General features: G+C 44.1%; 1 protein-coding gene across 2 annotated transcripts in view; it reads left to right on the top strand.

Moving 5' to 3' along the window:
* The first annotated feature begins 213 nt into the window (after positions 1–213).
* CNKSR3 (CNKSR family member 3) overlaps positions 214–20,077 on the top strand; it is a 108,111-nt gene continuing 88,247 nt past the window's right edge. For both annotated transcript variants that reach the window (XM_037819873.1, XM_037819866.1), the window contains exon 1: positions 214–705. In XM_037819873.1, the coding sequence (XP_037675801.1) occupies positions 654–705 (52 nt within the window). In that variant the 5' untranslated portion in view covers positions 214–653. The remainder of the gene's footprint in view (positions 706–20,077) is intronic.

The following is a 20,077-nucleotide window of genomic DNA, read 5'->3' as shown; positions in this document are numbered from 1 at the left end:
GTGCGAGCTGGGCGCAAAGAAGGAAAGTCAGCAGAACGGGCGGCTCCGCCCCCCACGAGTTTCCCTGCGGTCCCGGGCCCGCCCCGACCCCCAGCACCGGATTCTGAAACTTTGTAACCCGAGTGCGCGCTCCTCCCTCGTGTGCCCGGGGCGGCGCGGGAGGTGGGACCTGGGCGGGAGGGAGGCTGGGAGCCGCCGCCGCGGAGTCGGGCGCCCGCAGAGGAGGAGCTGCACGCTGGGAGTTAGCGCGCCCGCAACGGCTGAAGGAAGTGGTCGGGGCCCGCTGGGCCCGGAGCTGCCGGAACACCGGGCGGGAGGTCCCGTGCGGAGCCGATCCCCCGGGTCTAGGTCTCAGCCCCGCGCGCCCTCAAACGCCGTCGGCACTTGGAGCTGTGTCTGTGTCCGGGATCCCACAGGAAGCGCTGGAAGCCAGAGCTGCCTCTGGACTGGGGGCCGCTGGAGGGGACAGCGCACAGCTGGCCCGGGGGTCGCGAGAGGCCGTGCTGCCCGCCGTCGAGCCGCCGGGGGTGGCCCGCGACCATGCAGCTTTGACGGAGAGCTCCGGTGCGCGGGGACCCGGCACGGGGCGCAGGCAGCACCACCGCCCGGCTGACGCTGTCGCTGTCGCCCAGCCGGGAGCGCAGCCGTTTACCATGGAGCCCGTGACCAAGTGGAGCCCCAAGCAAGTGGTGGACTGGACGAGAGGTGAGCGGGCCGGGGCATAGGGCCGCCGGGCTCTAGGGAAGGGGTGCTCAGCGCCCCCGTCATTCACCCACTTCGCATCGAGAGGCGTTGCAAGCCCAGCGCGTGGACAATGCAAACTTCAGAATGGCCTGTGCGCCCCTCACTCTTGGTCTGCTCCGAGCTGTTCCTTTCGGGAGGTGCAGTGGTCGTAAACCGAGGGGAGCCTGATCTTCAAACCGGGGAGCAGGGGTCACCTATCTGTAGAGGGTGAAGGCTTGGGGGTGCTGATCTCGGGATTGGGAGCATTTGAGGGGTGGGAGCATTCTCCCTGCCCAGCCCGGGTGGGGTGTCCCGCGTCCCGGCCGCCGGTTCCCGAGCGCAGAAGCACAAGGCGCCTTTGTGTGGGTGACTCCACCGGACCTCGTAAAAGCAGGCTGCCGCGAGCAGTGGGCAGGCATGACGGGGCGGTTGGACAGGTAAAGGGAGACTCTCGGGCTCGTCGTGCTTTTCTGTTTTTGTTGGAGAAGGCGAGAGGGCAGCACGAGAGCCAACATTGTGACTTTTGCGCGGGTGGGAAGTCTTGAGCCAAGACAGCCCGCGGAGTCGGTGACTTTTGCTCTGGGAAGGTGCCAGTAGGTCACTTTCAAGAATTGGAAAGGAAACATTTAACTCTTTTGAACCACTGTCTTGAGTATACACAATTGGGCATGAGGAAAAGTGGTGGGGTGGAGTGGTAATGGGTAGTTAGATGCTGGGGCTTTCAGCTGTCTGACATTTTACTCTGTCCCACGGGTTCTTGGGAAAGGTGATAGAGACCACTCGGTGCTCTTTAAGAGAGCAAAGTCCACCAGAAACAACCAATAAATTATCATGGTCTTTTTTTCCACCCAATTCAACATCTCTCTATTTCAAGTTGCTTTTCTTTTTTCTTTCTTTCTTTCTGGTTTTCCAAGTCAGGAATGGTATCCTTTCTTAATAATCACTAGAATTGTGTGGCGCTTTACAGTTTGCTGAGTGCCCTCTCTGTTATTGCCTCTGGCTTACTATGAGGTGGGTAACACTGATAAGATTAGGTCATCTTTCAAACTGTCTCATCTCTGGCTGTGCAAACTGAAAAACCATCTGCCTGTCATTTCTCGTGCCTGTGCATTGCCCATAGACCCCATCAAATGGGATATCCTAGATGTAGCAGATGGGTCAGTGGGATGTGTCTGACCATGGGAGAAGGAAAGGATTACACCCCTTCAATAGAAGAGGTTTGTTGAGTGACCCGTTTCCTGGGCTCTTACTTTAAATGAAGATGGAAAAAACAAAAACAAAAACCTTGCAAATTGATGGTTAGGTTTGACTGGGTAAAAAGTAAATAGCATTGTCAGTGATTGGAGCAAAACATTAACTTAAAAGTTGTAAATACTCTAGTTAGGAATGGGGCGTGTCTTCCCATCCTCAGGATACAGCCAAATTCCCCTACCTAGCAACTTGCGTCTCCCCTGAGACTGAACTGATTGATCTGTTTCACCCGTATCTCCATCGTAACCGCAACTTAAGAGGCTAATTGCCACATTTTTTTTCTTTTTTTAAATCTCTGGAGCTGCTCTGTCCAGTAAGGTAGATATCACATGTGGCTACTGAGCTCTTTGAGTGTGGCTTGTCAGAATTGGGATGTGCTCTTAAGTATAAAAGACAACACAAGATTTGAAGACTCAGTGTGAAAAAAGGAATTAAAATATTAGTAATTTTTTATTTTTACCACATGTTGAAATAATTTGGATATATTGGGTTAAATAAAATATTTGACTAAAAAATTAACTTCACCAGTTTATTATAACCTTTTCAAATGTGACTACTAGAAAATTTAAAATTACACTGCTCTATGAGTAAAGAAAGGGTTAAATCGTATCACTCTTTGGCTTTCCTGAGCCTCTGCCAGCCTACATGATAATGTACAACCAGAAAAATGGTAACAGTCACACAGATTATGGAGTGAGATCTTCACACCTTTACGATTTGTGCCTTTTTTTTTTTTTTTTTTTTTGGTCCCCCTTGGGAATGGGAGAGGAGAAGTATAAATTCACATCCTGTTATGTTTGCTTAGCTCCTACAAGGAAGAGCACATTAAAATGTGTTTTTGGCACCCAGTTGCCTTACGACCCAGTTGAGCTTGCTTTTATCTAGGAAGTTTCCTACTGACTAGAAAGAGCAATTAGGTGTGGCTTAGTACTTTGGTGTCCAAAGCATTGAATGTTGATTAGGCCACATACCTGTGGCTTGCACTTGACAACTTTATTCAAAATGCCTCTGCCTTTTGGTCTCTTAAGTATAGCCTCGTAGAAGGACCTGGAAACTTTCTGTGTTAAAATGTAAAAAAGATAGAAGAGCAAGTGTGTGACTAACTCTTAGATGATAAGAGGCTACATTTGCCTAAATTGCTTGACACATTTCTTGAATATGTCTCCCAGTAATGCTCTAATTGCATGGACTTTTAAAAAGAACAATTGATTGATGCAAACTTGTTTGTTATAGTACTATTTTTAGCTCTTTGATAGTCTCTCTATCCAACCCCCATTTTGTAAATACATCCTCCTGATAAGCAGCTCTTCTTATGGACTTTGCTACTCTTGGTATTGTATGAGTATAGGTATGTTGACTATGATCCCTGCAGAAAACCTTAGATTTCAAACCTGGCTACAATCTAAGCTTCTTCTCATGGTGATGTTATTAAATGCATGCGTTTGGAGAGAAGTTGATGTCTATAAAATGAATGAATTCAACTGGCTATTGTTCTGACTTTAGCTGCACTGTCACCAGTTTTATCATATTAGTAGTGGATGCCTAATAAGTGTTGGCAGTGTATCAGGCACAGGTCTAAGTGTAGTACAAGTTATTAATCCATTTAATAAGCACAACCACCCTTTGAAGTAGGAACTGTTATTCCCGTTTTGCAGTTGAGGAAACTGAGGCACAGAGAGGTTGAGTGCTTTGACCGGTGGAGTTTCACTCCACTCCATCTTCTCAGGAGGTGCTTTCCAAAGCCATTACTGGAGTACACTCAGAATGGTCACATTTATGAATAGATCTTCAGAATTCTCGTACATTAGTTGGAGAGAGTCATTCAGCATAAGAGAGCCTAATTACTAGGCATGTGTCAGCAAAATTAATTGTAAATCACCTTGCCAGTCAAACAATTCAGTAAAGCCTTCTGCAAAACAAATGATCTTTTACAACATGTAAGAGTAGATTCAGCCACACATAACTGGAAACATAGCTTTCAGCGGATTGAGCACGTGGGACTTGCGTTTTTCTCTTGTAAAAGAATTCTGGAGCTAGACTCTCCAGGACTGTCTGGGGGTGTCACAGAACTGTCAGGGACCCAGACTCCTGCTGGTGTTCTGCTGAGCCTTCTTAGCATGTAGATTTCAGCTTCATACTTAGTGCCTCAGTGCAAGATGACTGTTCTACCTGCAGATCCCCTTCCTAATCCAAGTAGGAGAAAGGAGACCCACAGAATACCAAAGAGTCTTTCCCTTTAAAGAGCTCTCCTTGAAGTGCCATCAAGTGACAGCTAACATCTTAGTTAGCCATGAAGCTTACATCTTAGGTGGCCACGAGGCTGCCTCGTGCTGCAAGGGAAGTTGGCTGCTATAGCTTTTTGTAAAGTTGGGTACATTGTGGCCCAGAAAGAAACTTGAAGTTTGGTCAGTAGGGAAGAAGGGGAGAAGACATATTGGTAGGTAGGCAGCCAACAGAGTCTGCCACACAGTAATTTACATAGATCTTTTTTTTTTCAAGTGGGACACGTTGCAATTTCCTATTTACACCCAGCACACTCGGCAGCCCTGCTTTAGAGAGAGTGTCACATCTGCATCTTCAAAATCAAAACCTTAACTTATATGAGGTCTTTGACTCAAAGCTTGGCTTAAATATTTGACATTTCATTGGAAAATGCAGCCAAAGCCAAGTTGTGTGTTTCTGCTTTCTGGCTGTTGGGGGAGGGTCTTGAACAAGGTTTGCTCTGGCAGCCCTGTCCTGCCCTGGGTCATCGATCAGCCTGGAGAAAACAGTCAACCGCAATGTACCACCCAGCTCTTTTCACCCTTCTAGACCACTCCATTCGGATGTTGGTTCTTTCTCTAATCTGCCCTCCACTTTAGGCTATCGTTTTTGCTTTGGCCTCTGTGGTCATTGGGAAGTGGAGTCCCTCTTCTTTTCACAGCTTGTGGTGCGCCATTTGGCCATTAGGTCAGAAAGCTTTCTCCTTATTCCACCCTGTCCCTGGTTCCATTCTATTTTCTGGACTCCAGCCACAGACTTTTCTTAATCATGATAATAGCAAAACATCTACAGAAGCATTTATGTGGTGGACATTTTTCTAGGTGCTTTATTTAGACTACCTCATTTAATTCCTCCCCCTCCCAGGAAAACAACCTGTGAGATGTATGTGCTATTATTAACATATTAAAGATGAAGAAACATTTTGCACAGAGACACCTATTTTATACATGGGGGAGCTCTTAAACACCCTCCTCTAATTCCTTGAACACTTCAATGACCTGTCCCAGGTAATGGAGCTCAGTGGATGAAGTGTGGGCTCTGGACTCAGCTCCTGGGTTTGGCATGCCGGTTCTGTCTCTGATCTTACTTGTAAGCACCCAGTGAATTACAACTACTTGTTTTTATTGCTTCCTCTCCTCTTTTATGCCATAGCTCCAGGACATAAATTACTTGCTCCGAGCAGTCATGTCTTCCCTAACATGGAATCTACCATTCAGGGGCATCAGTTGATACCGAAGAGATTCCTTTACCATTTACCAACCAGTCAAGAGGGCCCAGGACGGGACTCACCAGCTGATCAGAACATCCTTGGTTAGCTGAGTAGTAAATGCCTCTTTCTTGCCAAAATCATGAACCTTCTTCGGGTAAATAAATTCGAAATCTATCTTGTCAACTCTTTGCTTGTAGTAACTGGACTAATAGAGAGTATAGCACTTTTCCCTGGCTCTTGCCGTAGTCTGTTGACCCCTGTCTAGTACCTGGCCCATGATTACAGCACTAGCATCCCATGAGAGCTTGGGAGAAATGCAGACTCTCAGGTGCTACCCCAGATCTGCTGACTCAGAACATGCATCTTAACAAGATCTGCAGGGAACAATGTGTGCGCTGATCACTGTGTCCGAAAAATTGTAGCACACAGCTGCAGACAGGATCTCAGACTTCTCCAGCCACTGTAGCATTGGGCTGTCTTATCTGACATGTTTTCAGTGCATTTTATTTAAGTTCTAGAGTGATGACACTTAATTTGAGGATGCTTGACTTGACCACTTACTAAAGCAAAAAAGCAATCTTAGTGTGTGTGCTTGTATTTATAGGTACCGCCCAGCAATTAGCATCAGACAGTTCTTAGCAAACTCAATGAGACATTTCCCCTGAGATTTCTCAAGTATTCCTTGGAACTTGAAGAGTTCTCCTAACAAGTATATTATGTTTTTTTGTTTTTTTAAACAAGACAGTTGGTAAGAAGGGTGAGGGTGGTTAGTGGGCCTATGGGTGAAGCTTTTTCTTAGGATCCTTAGTTGGACTTTGGAGGAAGTGATGGGCCATGGCCAGGCACACTGTCATATAGTCTCTGACTGCATGGGTTTCACCACACTTAGATGATTTTGGGGGAGATTTCATTATTGATGGGAAATGGCACTGAATGTCATTTCAGGAATAAATAACCAGAACAGTTCTCAAAATTTTGAAAGACCAGAGTGTCTCAGCTCTGTCTCCACGGAGATGAAGAGCTGATGTCTTCCTACTTGGGACTTTTTTCTAAGTTCATATCAACACAGAGAACCATAAGGGCCTCTGTTTTTGGTGTCACTACTTCTCCGTGATGCTGCCTTTATTTTCGACCATTCCCCTCTGGTGTGGTTTGGTTCTGGAACGTTAGTATACTCACTTTTGTGAATCAGTGAGTTGCTTTCCCTTTTTACCCTCATTTCATGCTCTTTCTTGGAGTTTTCATCACAGGTTTAGCTACTATCTAGGTTGTTAATAAATCAAGTTTTGTTTACATGAGCTTTGCAGAGCACTTTCCCATTTGTTCTCACTTGTGTCTTTTAACCAGCCTCTGAGATGCACAGGGAAGGCAAATTTCCTTTGCAGATGAGGAAATCAAGGCTTATGGAAGGTACAGGAGTTGTCCGAGGTCAAAGATTAGGAACTGGGGTCAGACTTCAGGCCTGACTTGGGTTTTTGGGCTCTGGCCATCCCCTGGTCTGGTTCTTCCTCTGGCCAAAGTGTTACCTTGTAATTCTTTGCCAGTCAAGTGTGGAAAGGGGAGCATCAAGGAACTTGAGGATTTTCATTCAGGTGCACATTCCTTGTCTTTGTTATTTTTTTGTTTTTCAGTACACGGTTTTTCCATCTGTAGAATGGGGATGTGATCACCAGCTCATGGAATTTTAGTTGGAGTTAAAAGAAGTGATATAGGGAAAGAGCGCTTTGCATAAAGCGTGTAAGTGTTCACATACTATTAATGATTAATTCAGAATACTTCCAAGTTAACATGTATTATAATTGGACTTTTTTGTTTAAATATTTAACACTGTTGTGACTGTTAGTTATTTAAGGACAGGGCACCTTTCACATACTTACTAATAATTTAGGACAATTCCATCCTCTCTTTTGTTGGTATATAGGTGGTGAATTAAGTCAGCTCAGTTTTCTGTCTTCTCATTGTTTCCTTGGACACATTTCCCCTACTTCCTTTGAGGACCTCTAGGTCTTAGAGGAAGATAGTGCCACGGAAAGTTTCAGTGACAGCTCTCCCCGAAAGGTGCTAGGATCCCTTACCTTGATGGCAAATTCCACCCTATAGTTAAAAGAGTTTCATCAGTTCAACAAATAATTGTTGAGGACCTACATAGTCCTGGGTCTTGTTCTAGGTGTTTGGAATCCAGTTGGATCCCTGCTTCAACGTTGTAGATGTGGGGGGTGACCAGTGACAATGACAGTAACAACAAAACAGATGAATGAATGAAAAGATATCAGCTACTGCAAAGAAGAAAGTCAACCAGAGATGTGGAAGGGAAGTGACTGGGTTGGGGGCTCCTTTGAATGGAGTCCTTAGGGAAGCCCCTCTGAGAAGATGATGTTTGGGAAGGAACAGTGGGAAGGAACCAGCCATTGGAAGATTAGGAGGGAAGAGAACTGTAGGCAGAGGGGGCAGCTGGTGCAGAGGCCCTGAGGTGGGCATGAGCTTGGTGGGTTTGAGGAAAGGAATGTGGTGAAGTCATAGGGAGCAAAGGTGGGGGACTGTCATTGACATTAGGGTCAGAAAGATACACCAAGGCCAGGTCAAGTAGAGTCTCATAGCACTGTCAGGAGTTTGCCATTTCTCTAGTTTGTGATGGAAAGCAGAGAGTGCTGTGGTCTCAGCTGTGTGTTTGAAACATCTCTCTCCATTCTTGGGACAGAAATGAATTCAGGTAGGAGGCACCTCAGTACTCCCAAAATGAGCGTGTCTTAAACTAAGGTGTTGGTTGTGCCAGCATTTGTGAAGCCAAATTCTAGATTGGTTCATTGAGATCTTCGAATCCTGATAATTTAAGAATTTCACTGGAAATTGGGATGTGTGTTCATTTTTTGTCCCCTCTTATTGTTTAGAGACCTCCCTGCCCTCTCCTCATCCTGATTCCTCACTTGCCACATGTCACGGTCGTCTAAAATAGAGAGGGGACCTGGCTTTTTGCATCCACATGCTCGGGTTGCATAATTGTGCTTTTCTGGCACATTTTGCTGGGAGCTACAGTTTCTGAAGCTGTTTATTCATCCCTGAATAGGGTTTTTTGTGAAAGTGGACTTAACCGCGTTTGTTTTCTTTGACATCAAATGGCTGATTGAACACTTTTTAACCTGGGTTCAGAAGGACAAAAACAGTGGTGTTTATTAGAGCAAAGCCGTATCTTAAAATGCAGATCAGCAGGTTGTAAAAATTAGCCAGCTTTCTAAATATTTGAGTCCAAGGAACCGGCAGATAGAGCTGATTTAAAATATTTTGCCTCCTTAGTGACACACTGTCCTAATTTTCTGCTTCATTAAACACAGTCAACATACTTTTGGTTGACTGGATGGTATATATATATTTTTTTTTAATTCAGTTTTATTGAAATACATTCACACACCATACAGTCATCCATGGTATACAATCAACTGTCCACAGTATGATCACAGTTATGTGTTCATCACCACAATCTATCTCTGAACATTTTCCTTACATCAGAAAGAACCAGAACAAGAATAAAAAATAAAAGTGAAAAAAAGAACACCCAAACCATCCCCCCCATCCCACCCCATTTGTCCTTTAGTTTTTATTCCCATTTTTCTACTCATCCATACACTAGATAAAGGGGGTGTGATCCACAAGGTCTTCACAATCACACTGTCACCCCTTGTAATCTACATTATTATATAATTGTCTTCAGGAGTCCAGACTGCTGGGTTGGAGTTTGGTAGTTTCAGGTATTTACTTCTAGCTATTCCAATACATTAAAACCTAAGAGGTGTTATGTATATAGTGCATAAGAACGTCCACCAGAGTGACCTCTCGACTCCATTTGAAATCTCTCAGCCACTGAAACTATTTCGTCTCATTTTGCATCCCCCTTTTGGTCAAGAAGATACTCTCAGTCCCAGGATGCCAGGTGACTGGATGGTATTTTGAGAGATTTTAAGCAGGTAAGATTTTCTGAATACATTTTTAGTACTTAATGCAACATCTCAATAGTGGAAGAGCTAGGGGAAAAGAGAATTGAAAGATGGTAGGCTTGTAGTAGAACAATTTGGAAGTTTTATCTCCCTGCAGACACCCAGCTTCTCTCTTCCTGGCTTCCCCTCTCCCAGCACCCTCCCCCCGCCATTCTGTAAGGAGACTATCTGTGAGCCTTATTTAAGGAGAACCCCTGCGTGTTATCTATTAGAGAGGGTGGTGATTATGATCATCTGAATCATGCTTTCCTGAGGAAAACCTTTTAGTGAAAGGAAACATTCCATTTCCTTATTTTCAGGGACTTGCAGCAGAGGAAAATACAGTGCTTTTGGTTTGGGAGTGGGTGACTGTGTGCGTGTGTGTGTGTGTGTGTGTGTGTGTGTGTGTGTGTGTGTCCCTGTGTTTCCAGTCTTACTTAAACATTCACTAATTTAAGTCTTTCATGTTCCTAGACTAATTTTATATCATAATATCTTAAACAGAATCAAGTCAAACTACCAGCTGGAATTTGTCTTTGAAGTAGAGTAAAAAAACTAGCTTAAAGTGTAGAGAGGACCAAATCAGGTAACCTCTGTTAAAGTTGTCGATTCCACTCAAGTCTTAAACTAATGGTGGGGATGAGCAGATGATACTTCATGAAAATGAGCATTTATGAAAATGACTCTGTCTATGCCAAAGCCTAAAATTGTTAGTAGTTAAGTATTTTTAAAATATAAATACTACTTACTAGTAAGACATCTAGAGACACATGTTGTGAAGTAGTTTGATTAACACTCTTAGGCCAAGTTGAAAAATCTTTTATTAAGCTGTTTGGTGAGAAATTCTTCATTATTCTTTGAGCAGAGGAGGAGTCTTGATCAAAACAGAGATTGACTGTCACCAGGTAGTAGGGACACTTAACGGACGCATTTAAGTGAAATGAACATTATACCTGACTCCCGAGATTTGTAAGCCAAGATCAAAATTTTTAAGAGACTCTTTGTCAGTCACATATATTTGTTGCCTCCCAGCATCTTGTCAGCATTGTTCTGGAACTTACTTTCTCAGCATCAGCGTCCGTTGGGAACTCAGACAGGTCAGTTCTCAGGCCCCACTTCAGACCCCTTGAATCAAAACTTTTGGAGATTAGGCCATGAACTGGCTTTTTAGTAAGTTTCTCCAGTGATTGTGATGCTCAAGTTTGAGAACCACTGTTCTGTATCACTCATGTGGAGCATCCCAAAATAAGTGATTCTTGCCTACAATTGATTTTCAGCTGATGCACGATGCTTGATTAGGAAGGAGAACTTTTCCAGCAGGGACAGTTGTCACATATTGAAGTGCATGGGTGAGTGTATCTTGTTTTATAAAGGTTCTTTCCACAGAGTGAGCAGGGAAGAGTTAAAGCTGTTATCACAGTGGGCCCCTGGCCAGCTCCTCAACCCCAGGCCAAGTGGATCCTTTTGTTGTGTACCTTAGCAGGAGGAGAATGTTTCACAGATCTGAAGGGACCTGTTGAGGTTTTGTGTGGAATTTCCAGAAGTTACTCAAATAGAGGAGCAGAATATATCACTCCTGCTCCCAGTTCCCCTCTCCCCCACAATGCACTCCTTTTTGAGAAGACAGTGGGTAGTTGTTTCTCACTTAGTACTCAGGCTTAGGCTTTGAACAAAGCATGGAGATGCAAAGAGAGATGAGGAAAAGAAAAAGTCATCATAAAAGAGCAATACTTGGGGCAGTAAATACACTGTTGTTCAAGGAGAAAAGCTCTTTTCTCTTAATACAAGGACTTTGAATCAGTGCAGGTGGAGTTGAGAGCCTCTGCAGTTGGCAGAGTCCCAGGGATCCTAGAACAGCAAGTCACAACAGAGATCAACACTGAAGAAACCGGGACAGTCACTAAGATTTGCAACAGGAGCTGTAAACTCAGATGCCTGTGGGGGCCAGGCAGGCAAAGTCAGGCATTGGAAGGTGGAGTGTATGAGGCAATAGGGAGTGATGGAAACTGTGGCAAACCAAAAGGCATGTTTATTTCTCAGTTTCTGCTGACTGTGGGCCTGAAGTTGTTGATCTTCTGACTTTCGTTGTTTTTGTTGTTTTCAAATGATGCTGGAAATCTGGATTTCTCTGTGAGATTTCCCAGTTGTTAGAAAACTGCCTATGGTTTTTGGTACAGGCCAAACCAAACATCTCTATGGACCATTTTGCAATTCCCTCTGTGTACAGTCATGTCTGGTGTTATCTGCCCACATCACATGGGGGATGTGAATACAATTAGACATATAGAATTTATCAACTGCTTAGTAAATCTGTTTACCTGTAATTTCCTGGTGCTGTTTAACTGATTCCCATATTTCTAAAATTGCAAAATGTCATTCCATGCAGGTATAATTAAGCCAGAAATGCTGATGCCCTGATGGCCCCAGAGGACCGCTGTGCACTTACTATTCAGTGTGAAAACAGGAATTTGGCTTCTTTTGGTTGAGTTTAGTTTGCCATTGGCTGTGTAGCATTGGCTCCTGACAAGAACAATTTCCATGTGTACAGAAAGGTTTCATGTATAACTTAAAAATAGGGTTTTCCAAATTTCTGTACTGGTTGTGGGATCGTGTTTGAGTTACTAAGTTAGTTTACTCAAGATTCTTTCTATCTTCATGGTGCTCAGAACTGGGGAATAAAGCAAAAACAAACCAAAAAAACACTCGCTGATTCAGTCCTTAAACTGGAGTGGTGCTCACTCCAAAAAATGCAATCTGCAAAAATTCTCTGTGAAAATTATGGAATACTTTAACCTCTCTATAGATCAGTTTGCTTTATAAATATACCATCTCCCTTCCTCCTTCTCTCCTTTTCTTTCTTTACACACAAACATATACCCACACATTTTTCTTTATGGATGATCTTTTGTTAAACCTTCATTAGATTTTTATTTCAACCATTAATTCCTTTTTAAAAGATTAAAATGAAATATGTATGGGTTTCCTTTTTTTTTTCTTTTTTTGGACCAATTGCTCTGCTTTATGCTGGGGACAGGAAGATGCACTAGCTATAAATGAAGGGTGCTTCCAAGAAGCTCTTGGTTTAGTAAAGGGAGACAGCAGTTACCAGCTGGCATTTATTAGAATGCTCCATATGCCAGGCCCTTGCTAAGGCTTTTCATGAATTATGTCAGTGAATCTTCACAGTTGTTATGTGATACCAGCACTTTGGTCATCTTCATTTTAGAGTCAAGGAAGTCGAGCCCTGGAGGTGTTACCCAGCAAATCTGAGCTCATACAGCTTGGAAATGGGGCTGGAATCAGGAACCATTTGTTTCCAGAACTGATCTCGCACTGGTGCTTTGTAAGGCAACATCAGTGTGGTCTGGTAATAAGTTCCTAGGGCAAGAGAAAGCATTTACGTCATTAACAGTATGATTTGAATTAATTTATTCAAATTTAACCTATCTTACCATGCAATAATAAAAAATTCTATGGAATACTTCATCTGTTTCTTCTCCTTTTCAAATATTTGATTGGGATATTGCAAATGGGGAAGAAGGATTTTAAAAAATATATAAGGATTGTATGGACTTTGGATATGCACTTAATGTTTTTGGGTCCAAGTTTTCTCATAAGTTATGATTCCTTTATAATAAAATCTGTGAATATCCTTAAAAAAAGACAAGAAGGAAATGTGTTAAATTGCCAACATTGGTTATCCTAGGAATGATCAAATTAGAAGTGGATTGTGTTTCCTTGTTTGTACCTGTTACGATAATCGAGTGATTTTTTCTCCTCTATCCGGAGCTTTGCCTCTGTTCAGCTGGACACTCATCTCAGGCTGCTTTGGAATCAGAAAAGCCTTTAAGAAAAATGGCAGGGAGAATGTTGGACTCACATCAGCGTCTTTCTCTCCAGGGTCTTGACCCTTCAATTCCTAGCTGCCTCAGTTGTTCTCTGATACCTTCAAAAAGTTGCCCTATTTAAAAAAAATAGTTTTTAGTTTTATCTGTGTTGGTTTGGTAGGTGTTAATCCATCCCAGCTGGATATGTCTAGCCATGTTGTTTGAATGTGATATTTAGGGTGCTGGTTCTCAGATTTCAGGGCCGTAAGAACCACTAGTCAGAATCTAACAGTTCCTTGTCCTTATTCCCAGACAGTCTGGGTCTGTCGGGAGACCCAGAAATCTGCATTTCTAATAGGCAGCCAGGTGGTCCATGAACCACCATTCGAGAACCCTTGACTTTTAGGAAGGTTGATTTTCACTCATTGGATGCTGGGAAAGTAATATACGTTTAGAATGGGGGTGTGTTTCCAAGTGAACTGGCGGGGACTGGTGGTTGTTGGGGGGTGGCGTGGCATTGGAGGGGAGGAACAGTTGGAGGCTGGGGGAGCAGTGGGGAGGCTTTGGGGTAGACTCTTGCTGAGAGTTAACACAGGACTGAGCTAGCACAGAGGCCTTGGTAGAGAAAGGCAGGAAGAGATGCCGAAAGTCATGGCCCCGGAGCAGCCTGCAAGATGTGGCAGGTGTTTAAATGTGGGAACAATGAGAGGGCGGCTTGGGTGCCAGGGATTTGGGCTTCAGTGACTCAAGGTGGCAGTGCCATTGATGATGTATCAAACTCGGAAGGAGCTGCTTTGTGACTTTAAGAGCGAGCAGCCCTTACAGATTCCAAACTCAACAGCCAATCTAGTTTGTAGAGGATACATCTTGCATGATTCGAACATTTAAGAAAACACGGTACCCTCCCCTGTTGCAGCACTATAAATGTCTCATGTTTTAATGAGGTGTAAATATCATGCAGCTTGGCACATGAAACGTGTTAGATTAGGTTGGCGTTAGCTGAGATTCAGGTCTTCAAACCTGAGTGTGAAATGATGCAATATACATGAATATGACACCCAGAACGATTTCTACACAATTCCTCTTAAGTCATAGAACATAAAATAAAGTGCAGGATCTGAGTCCTTCAGGATGGCATATGAATGGAGATATAAAATCAAAGCTGTTACATGTACAGTGTGTTTTGGAGTGCTCCCTCAAGCCCTGTTCAATGAGGAGTGAGCAAGTACTTCTGGCTCTCGTACGTGGCTGCTATTTTTGTGTGAGTGGGTGAGCCAGTTCCGTGAGATCAGTGGCTCATGTTGGGTTACCAGAGTGACTACAAGGAGCCACTGGAAGAGAGCTAAGGAGGTGTAGGGCTCCTTAAGGGAACAACACTAAAGAGGGGGTGTGGTGGTATGCCCCCTTTCTCAGCAGGCATGGCGTGGCCTTACCCATCATTGGGCCCAACCAGCCCTTGGAAGTAGATGTGGTGTCTTCTATGACTTCTGTCTTAGGTTGCCTGAGCTGCCATGGCAAATGCCACGCATTAGGTTGGCTTAAACAATGCACATTTATTGGCTCATGGTTTCAGAGGCCATAAGTCCAACATGAAGATGTGGGCAAGGCGATGCTTTCTCTCTGAAGACTGTAGTGTTCTGGCTCTGGCTGCCAGAGATCCTTGGGGTTTCTTGGCTTAACTCTGCCTCATCACAGGGTGATGTCCTTTCCTTTCTCTTGTGGGTTCCTGCTGACTTCAGCTCCTCGCTGCTTCTGGTGGCTTTGTCTTTGTAAGGCCTCCAGTAATCCGGATTAAGATCCACCCTCATTCAGTTAGGCCAATGTAAAAATATCTTCAAGACTTCCTGTTTACAATAGGTTCACACCCATAGGAATGTGGATTAAGATTAAGAACATGTCTAAATCTGGGATCTACCACAACTCTTCTCAGATAAAGCTAACAAATTCTTTATTTAATAGGATCAGGTATAAAATGATAGTTCACTTGTCTTGATGTTGATCTTCTCCAGTGTGCTGCCCAATTGACGTTTCTCCTAAAACTTGTTAATTTCTCATCTATGACTTTTAAACACTAGGTTAAAAAGTAATATTAATGCTATCCCCATTTACCTGGCATTCTGAGATGATGCCACTTGCCCTGGAAATGAAGTTTTTGATGAAACATCATGTCACTTTGACACTTAGGAAACATATAACTCTAACCCTCTGCACCCTAGAACACCCTGTTAACTAGTGCCTCCACCAAGCCTGGTGAGGGTTGATATTCACCAGGCATTCTTGCAACAAATATTTGTGGAGTGCTTACGATGTGCCAAGCCACAGCTCCAGGAGCTGCGGACACTACAGTGAACCAAGTAGACAGTGATTCTTACCTTCCTGGAGCTGCAGGTAAGACAGACAGTAGAGAAAATCACAGCTCAGAGATGTGATCTGTGCTAGGGGCAAGGGACAGGGTGAATGCAGGGAAGGAGTGAGGATGCAGCTTTAATTAGGGGGGCAGGGAAAGATTTCAAAAAGCAATGCAGCTGCTGGGTGGGTGGAAGAGCACCTTTGGCAGAGGGAACAGCAGGTGCAAGTGCCCTGAGGCAGGAGAGTGCCCGATGTGTTCAAGGAACAGGGAGGCCAGTGTGGCTGGAGCAGGGTGAGCGAGGGGAAGAGCATCAGATGAGGTCAAAGAGGAAAGGGGAGGCCCCAGAGAGCCTGAGAGGCCACTATACATCCTTTGGCTTTAATTTGGTGTGTTGGGAAGCCACTGGGGGGTTTTCAGTTAAGGAGTGATACTAGATTTGCATTTTAAGATGACAGTGGCTGCTGTGTTGAGAAGACTGAAGGGGTTGAGGACAGAATCGAGGAAACTAGTTAAGCTGTGGCAATAATCAACATGAAAGATGCTGGTTGCTTGGACTAGGGGGTAGCTGTGGCAACCATGAGAGATGGCTGTGTTCTTGTATCCTGCGGGGCCAGTAGGATTTGCCAAGGGCTTGGGTGGTGTGGGTATGAGAGGAGACCCCTAAAGTTCTTGATCCTCAGAGTTTGAAGGATAGAGTTGCCCTCTACTAAATGTGGAATTATGTAGGAGAAGCAGGTTAAGGGAAGATCAGAAGTTGTACATGAAAGGCCCATTAGCTCACCAAGTGAAAATGTTGAGTGGGCAGCTGGATATATGTATCTGCATTTGACAGGGGAGGTTGAAACTAGGTAGAAATTTGATGGCCATCAGGGAATGGATGTTATTAAATCCTCGAGACTGGGTGGCATCACGAAGGTACTGTAAGGAGAGAAGTATGTAAGTTCTGCAAAAACTTCCGCAACTTCCAACTGTATCTGACACCAGCTATGTGAGTACAGACATTTAATCAGCAACTGCAAAGACTACAGTAACTCAATTCAATTTGCTTCTGACTCTAAGTACCGGCAGTTAGGCCAGACCCCACAGATTAAGGGCCATCCTCCATAAGATTTCCTTTCAGGCACCAGAAACCAGTTACGGGCCCAGTCTGCCCACACTTCTGACCAACTGGCCACAAATTCTGAGGTTCTCACCATCTCCTTAGGTTTGATAATTTGCTAACATGACTCACAGAATTCACTGAAGGCGCTATATTTACAATTACTTTTATTGTAGTAAAAAGATACAAATAAACCAAAAGAGATGCATAGGGCAGGGTCTGGGAAAGTGTCAAACAATAGCCTCTATGTTTCTCCCAGAGGAGTCGGAAGGTGCTACCCTATCAGCAAAACATTTTCATCAATCATGGAATCTCACCCGAGTGTTCAGGATCCTGAGTTTCTACGTGGTTCCCTTACTTAGGTATGGTTGGTGGAATCAATGCCCATGTGGTTGAACTCGATCCCTGTCCCCACCACCAGTCAGGAAAGTGGGCTGATGTGACTGGCTCAAAGTCCCGGGCCCCTAATCATGTGGTTCGTCTTTCTGGTGGGCCGACCCCTACTCTAAGGGTGCAGGTGTCACTGCCCCACCCTGCCATCTCATTGGCCTATAACCTACCTAATGTGCTTCTGGCCCTCCTTGAAAAACAAGACACTCCTGTCATGGGACGTTACAGGATGTGGAGGTTTCCTCCCCAGAAACAACCGAGTTTTTCATTGTACTACGAGAAGAGAAGACCTCTGGGGCATTCCAGCGGTTAGAAATCTGGGAGATGAGCAACCAGCAAGGATTGCTGGGAAGGAGCAGCCGTTCAAGGCGGAGGAAACTAAGGAGAGGCTGGAGTCCTGGAGGAAAGCTGAAGTAAGTGTTCCCTGGAAGAGGGCTGGCTCAGCTGGGTAGAGCACTGCTGTAAGGCTCACCAGACCAGGATTGCAAACTGACTGTGGTGCTTGGCAGTGGGAGTTCATTGGTGGACTCGACAAGGGTAGTTCTGGTGGGCTGGTGAGGGGAAAGTCTGGACAGAGCAAATTCAGGAGCAAATGTGAGAAGAGGAATCGAAGGTTCTGAAAAATCACCCAATCTTTAAAGCACCTTCCTAAATGAACAAGATACTGTTTTATTCTCAGTATGACTAAATTCATTTTATTTTAATTCTTCAAAAATCTCTAATCAACTTTTGCAATATATAACTGTTGGGTAACTAGATAGTTAATAAATTGGGACAGTTTACTCCCTTCCTGAACTGCGTTAACAGTATGTGGTAGATTATGTAAATGCCTTATTTTAATGCTAACAAAGACATTCATTTAGTGAATGATTGTACAGGTAGCTTCTACAGGGAAGAGTTATTCAGCAGAAATTCTCTCTCTCTACTCCTTGTTTTTTTTTTCCCCCAACATTGGTTTGGAAATGAAAGTAAATAGCTCTCTGCCTGAGGTCTGTGTTATTCCAAAGCTTAACCATTTAGGTAGAAAAGAGGTGTTATGGGCAGATCCAAAACCTTGGAAGAATTCTGTATTGCTGATGCTTTACCTTCATATACTGTACAATATATCTGAGATGTTCAGAATACCATGAAATCCTATATAAATAATCTGTTACAGCCCACAGGTGGGAAGCCTTTGTCAGCAGGAAAATTGGTGCAGCTAGAGACAAACCAATCACCCTTAAACAGAATTCATCAAATATTTATCAAGCACCCATCATCTGTAATGTTCTCTTCTAGGAGCAGTGAAAAAGACAGGCAGGACCCCTCCGTCTCTGGCTCCTTCCAGCAAGGGGAGAATACAGAGCCAACAGGCATTTAAACTACGGGGCATCGGGCATCATAGGAGCACAGAGGAGAGGTCTCTCACTCAAATCTACGGGGGGTGCAGCAAGGGAAGGCTTCTTGGTGGAGGTGACCTCCAAATGGAGACCTGCAGGATAAGCAGGAGTTAGCCAGACCTAGGTCAGGAGATGTACTTGGCAGGAAGCTAGGAGGCATTTGCTAGTACTGAAAGAACTCCACGATGCTAGATCTCCTGTGGGGTGGAGAGGGAAGAGAGATGAGGCTGGAGAAGGTGGTTGGGAGCCAGGTCACCAGGGCCCTATTTGTGCCTCTACGAAGGTGGGATCCATTGAAGGACTTGTGGCGTTTCTTCATGGAGGCAATAAATATAAATGTATATTTAAATATAATACACACATATTTATGCACACATACAAGTAAAATATATATGTCTGTATTATTTAAGGCTTCTAGTGTTTTCACTTGATTCAGAATCCCATGAGGGAGGTACTTGCCTGGCTTCTCTTGGAGCATGGCACTATTCTGTATTTCAGACCTGGAAGTGAGCTCATCACTCCACTACAAGGGAGAGGGAAAGTTGAAACTCAGGGGGTGGGGAAATCAGTTCAAGGCTCAGTGCAAAACTTAACCTGATTTAGTAGATATGTATGTCCTCTGATCTGTGAAATGTAGAACTGATGTGACTAACATAAGGAAACATAAGAATTCTTCATTAGGTAAACAAAGGAGCTACTAAAATATTGACTGGAATTAAAGAAGAGACAGGAATTTGGGCCGGCAGGCTGTGGGAGAGAAAAGGGAAGAGGGTGATGGATGGGGAGGAAGAGACTGGAATGGGTGGGGGCGGCTGGTGAGAACACACAGAGAGTGGTTCCTGGAGGTCACACCTTGAGCTCTGGGTGTTTTGTGGGTTGTCACCCGCCATCTGCTTACCTTTGCTGATGAATGATTAATTGTTTCTTGTTCAGTTCATCATGTAGTCCTTATATGTTCAGAGACTTCACTCTAGAGAGTCAGCCAAAGCAGAGCATTTGTAGCAGTTTGTTCTCTTAGAAGTGGTCAGAAATATAATCCAAGGATTAGAAGGGTTTCAGTTCCTGGAGAGGAGGGTGTGTGTGTGTGTGTATGTGTGAGTGTGTGAGATAACAACATAGTCCAGTGTTCCCAACACTGCCCCGATCCCTCACCCCCCACATTTCCACTTTTAGCTTGGTGCGCTCTATACTTAAATCTTGAAAACACACACTGAACATTTCAGACCCCAGGCCCAGATGAATCATATACTTGCTCTGCCAGATCCAGAAGCAGCCACATGGGAGTTCATTTTTGAGGTCGTGAACTCGGTAAGAGCAGGCAGGTCTCACTTAAAACTAATGGGGCTTGATTATGGCAGGATTTATTAAAAAACAAAACCCAGAACCCATCTCTGAAGGGCGTGCCTGCTACTTCTGCTTTGCATTGTTTCCCAAATTGTTGTAGGTGGTTGACTTTGTCACATCATTCCCAGGGTTAAAAATATATTACATTCTTGGAAAGCTTCCATTTTCAACATTACCAAATTATAATTCAGTGGAATGTGATTTTAGAAAGAATTTTAAGAAGGTAAAATTTTAGTTTTAGTAGTTACATTAAAAAAAAAAAAAATAGCTGAGT

Source organism: Choloepus didactylus, chromosome 2 (genome assembly GCF_015220235.1).
Source record: "Choloepus didactylus isolate mChoDid1 chromosome 2, mChoDid1.pri, whole genome shotgun sequence".
Taxonomy (NCBI): domain Eukaryota; kingdom Metazoa; phylum Chordata; class Mammalia; order Pilosa; family Megalonychidae; genus Choloepus; species Choloepus didactylus.
Note: the sequence above shows the minus strand (reverse complement) of the source record. Positions and strands in the feature narration are given on the sequence as shown.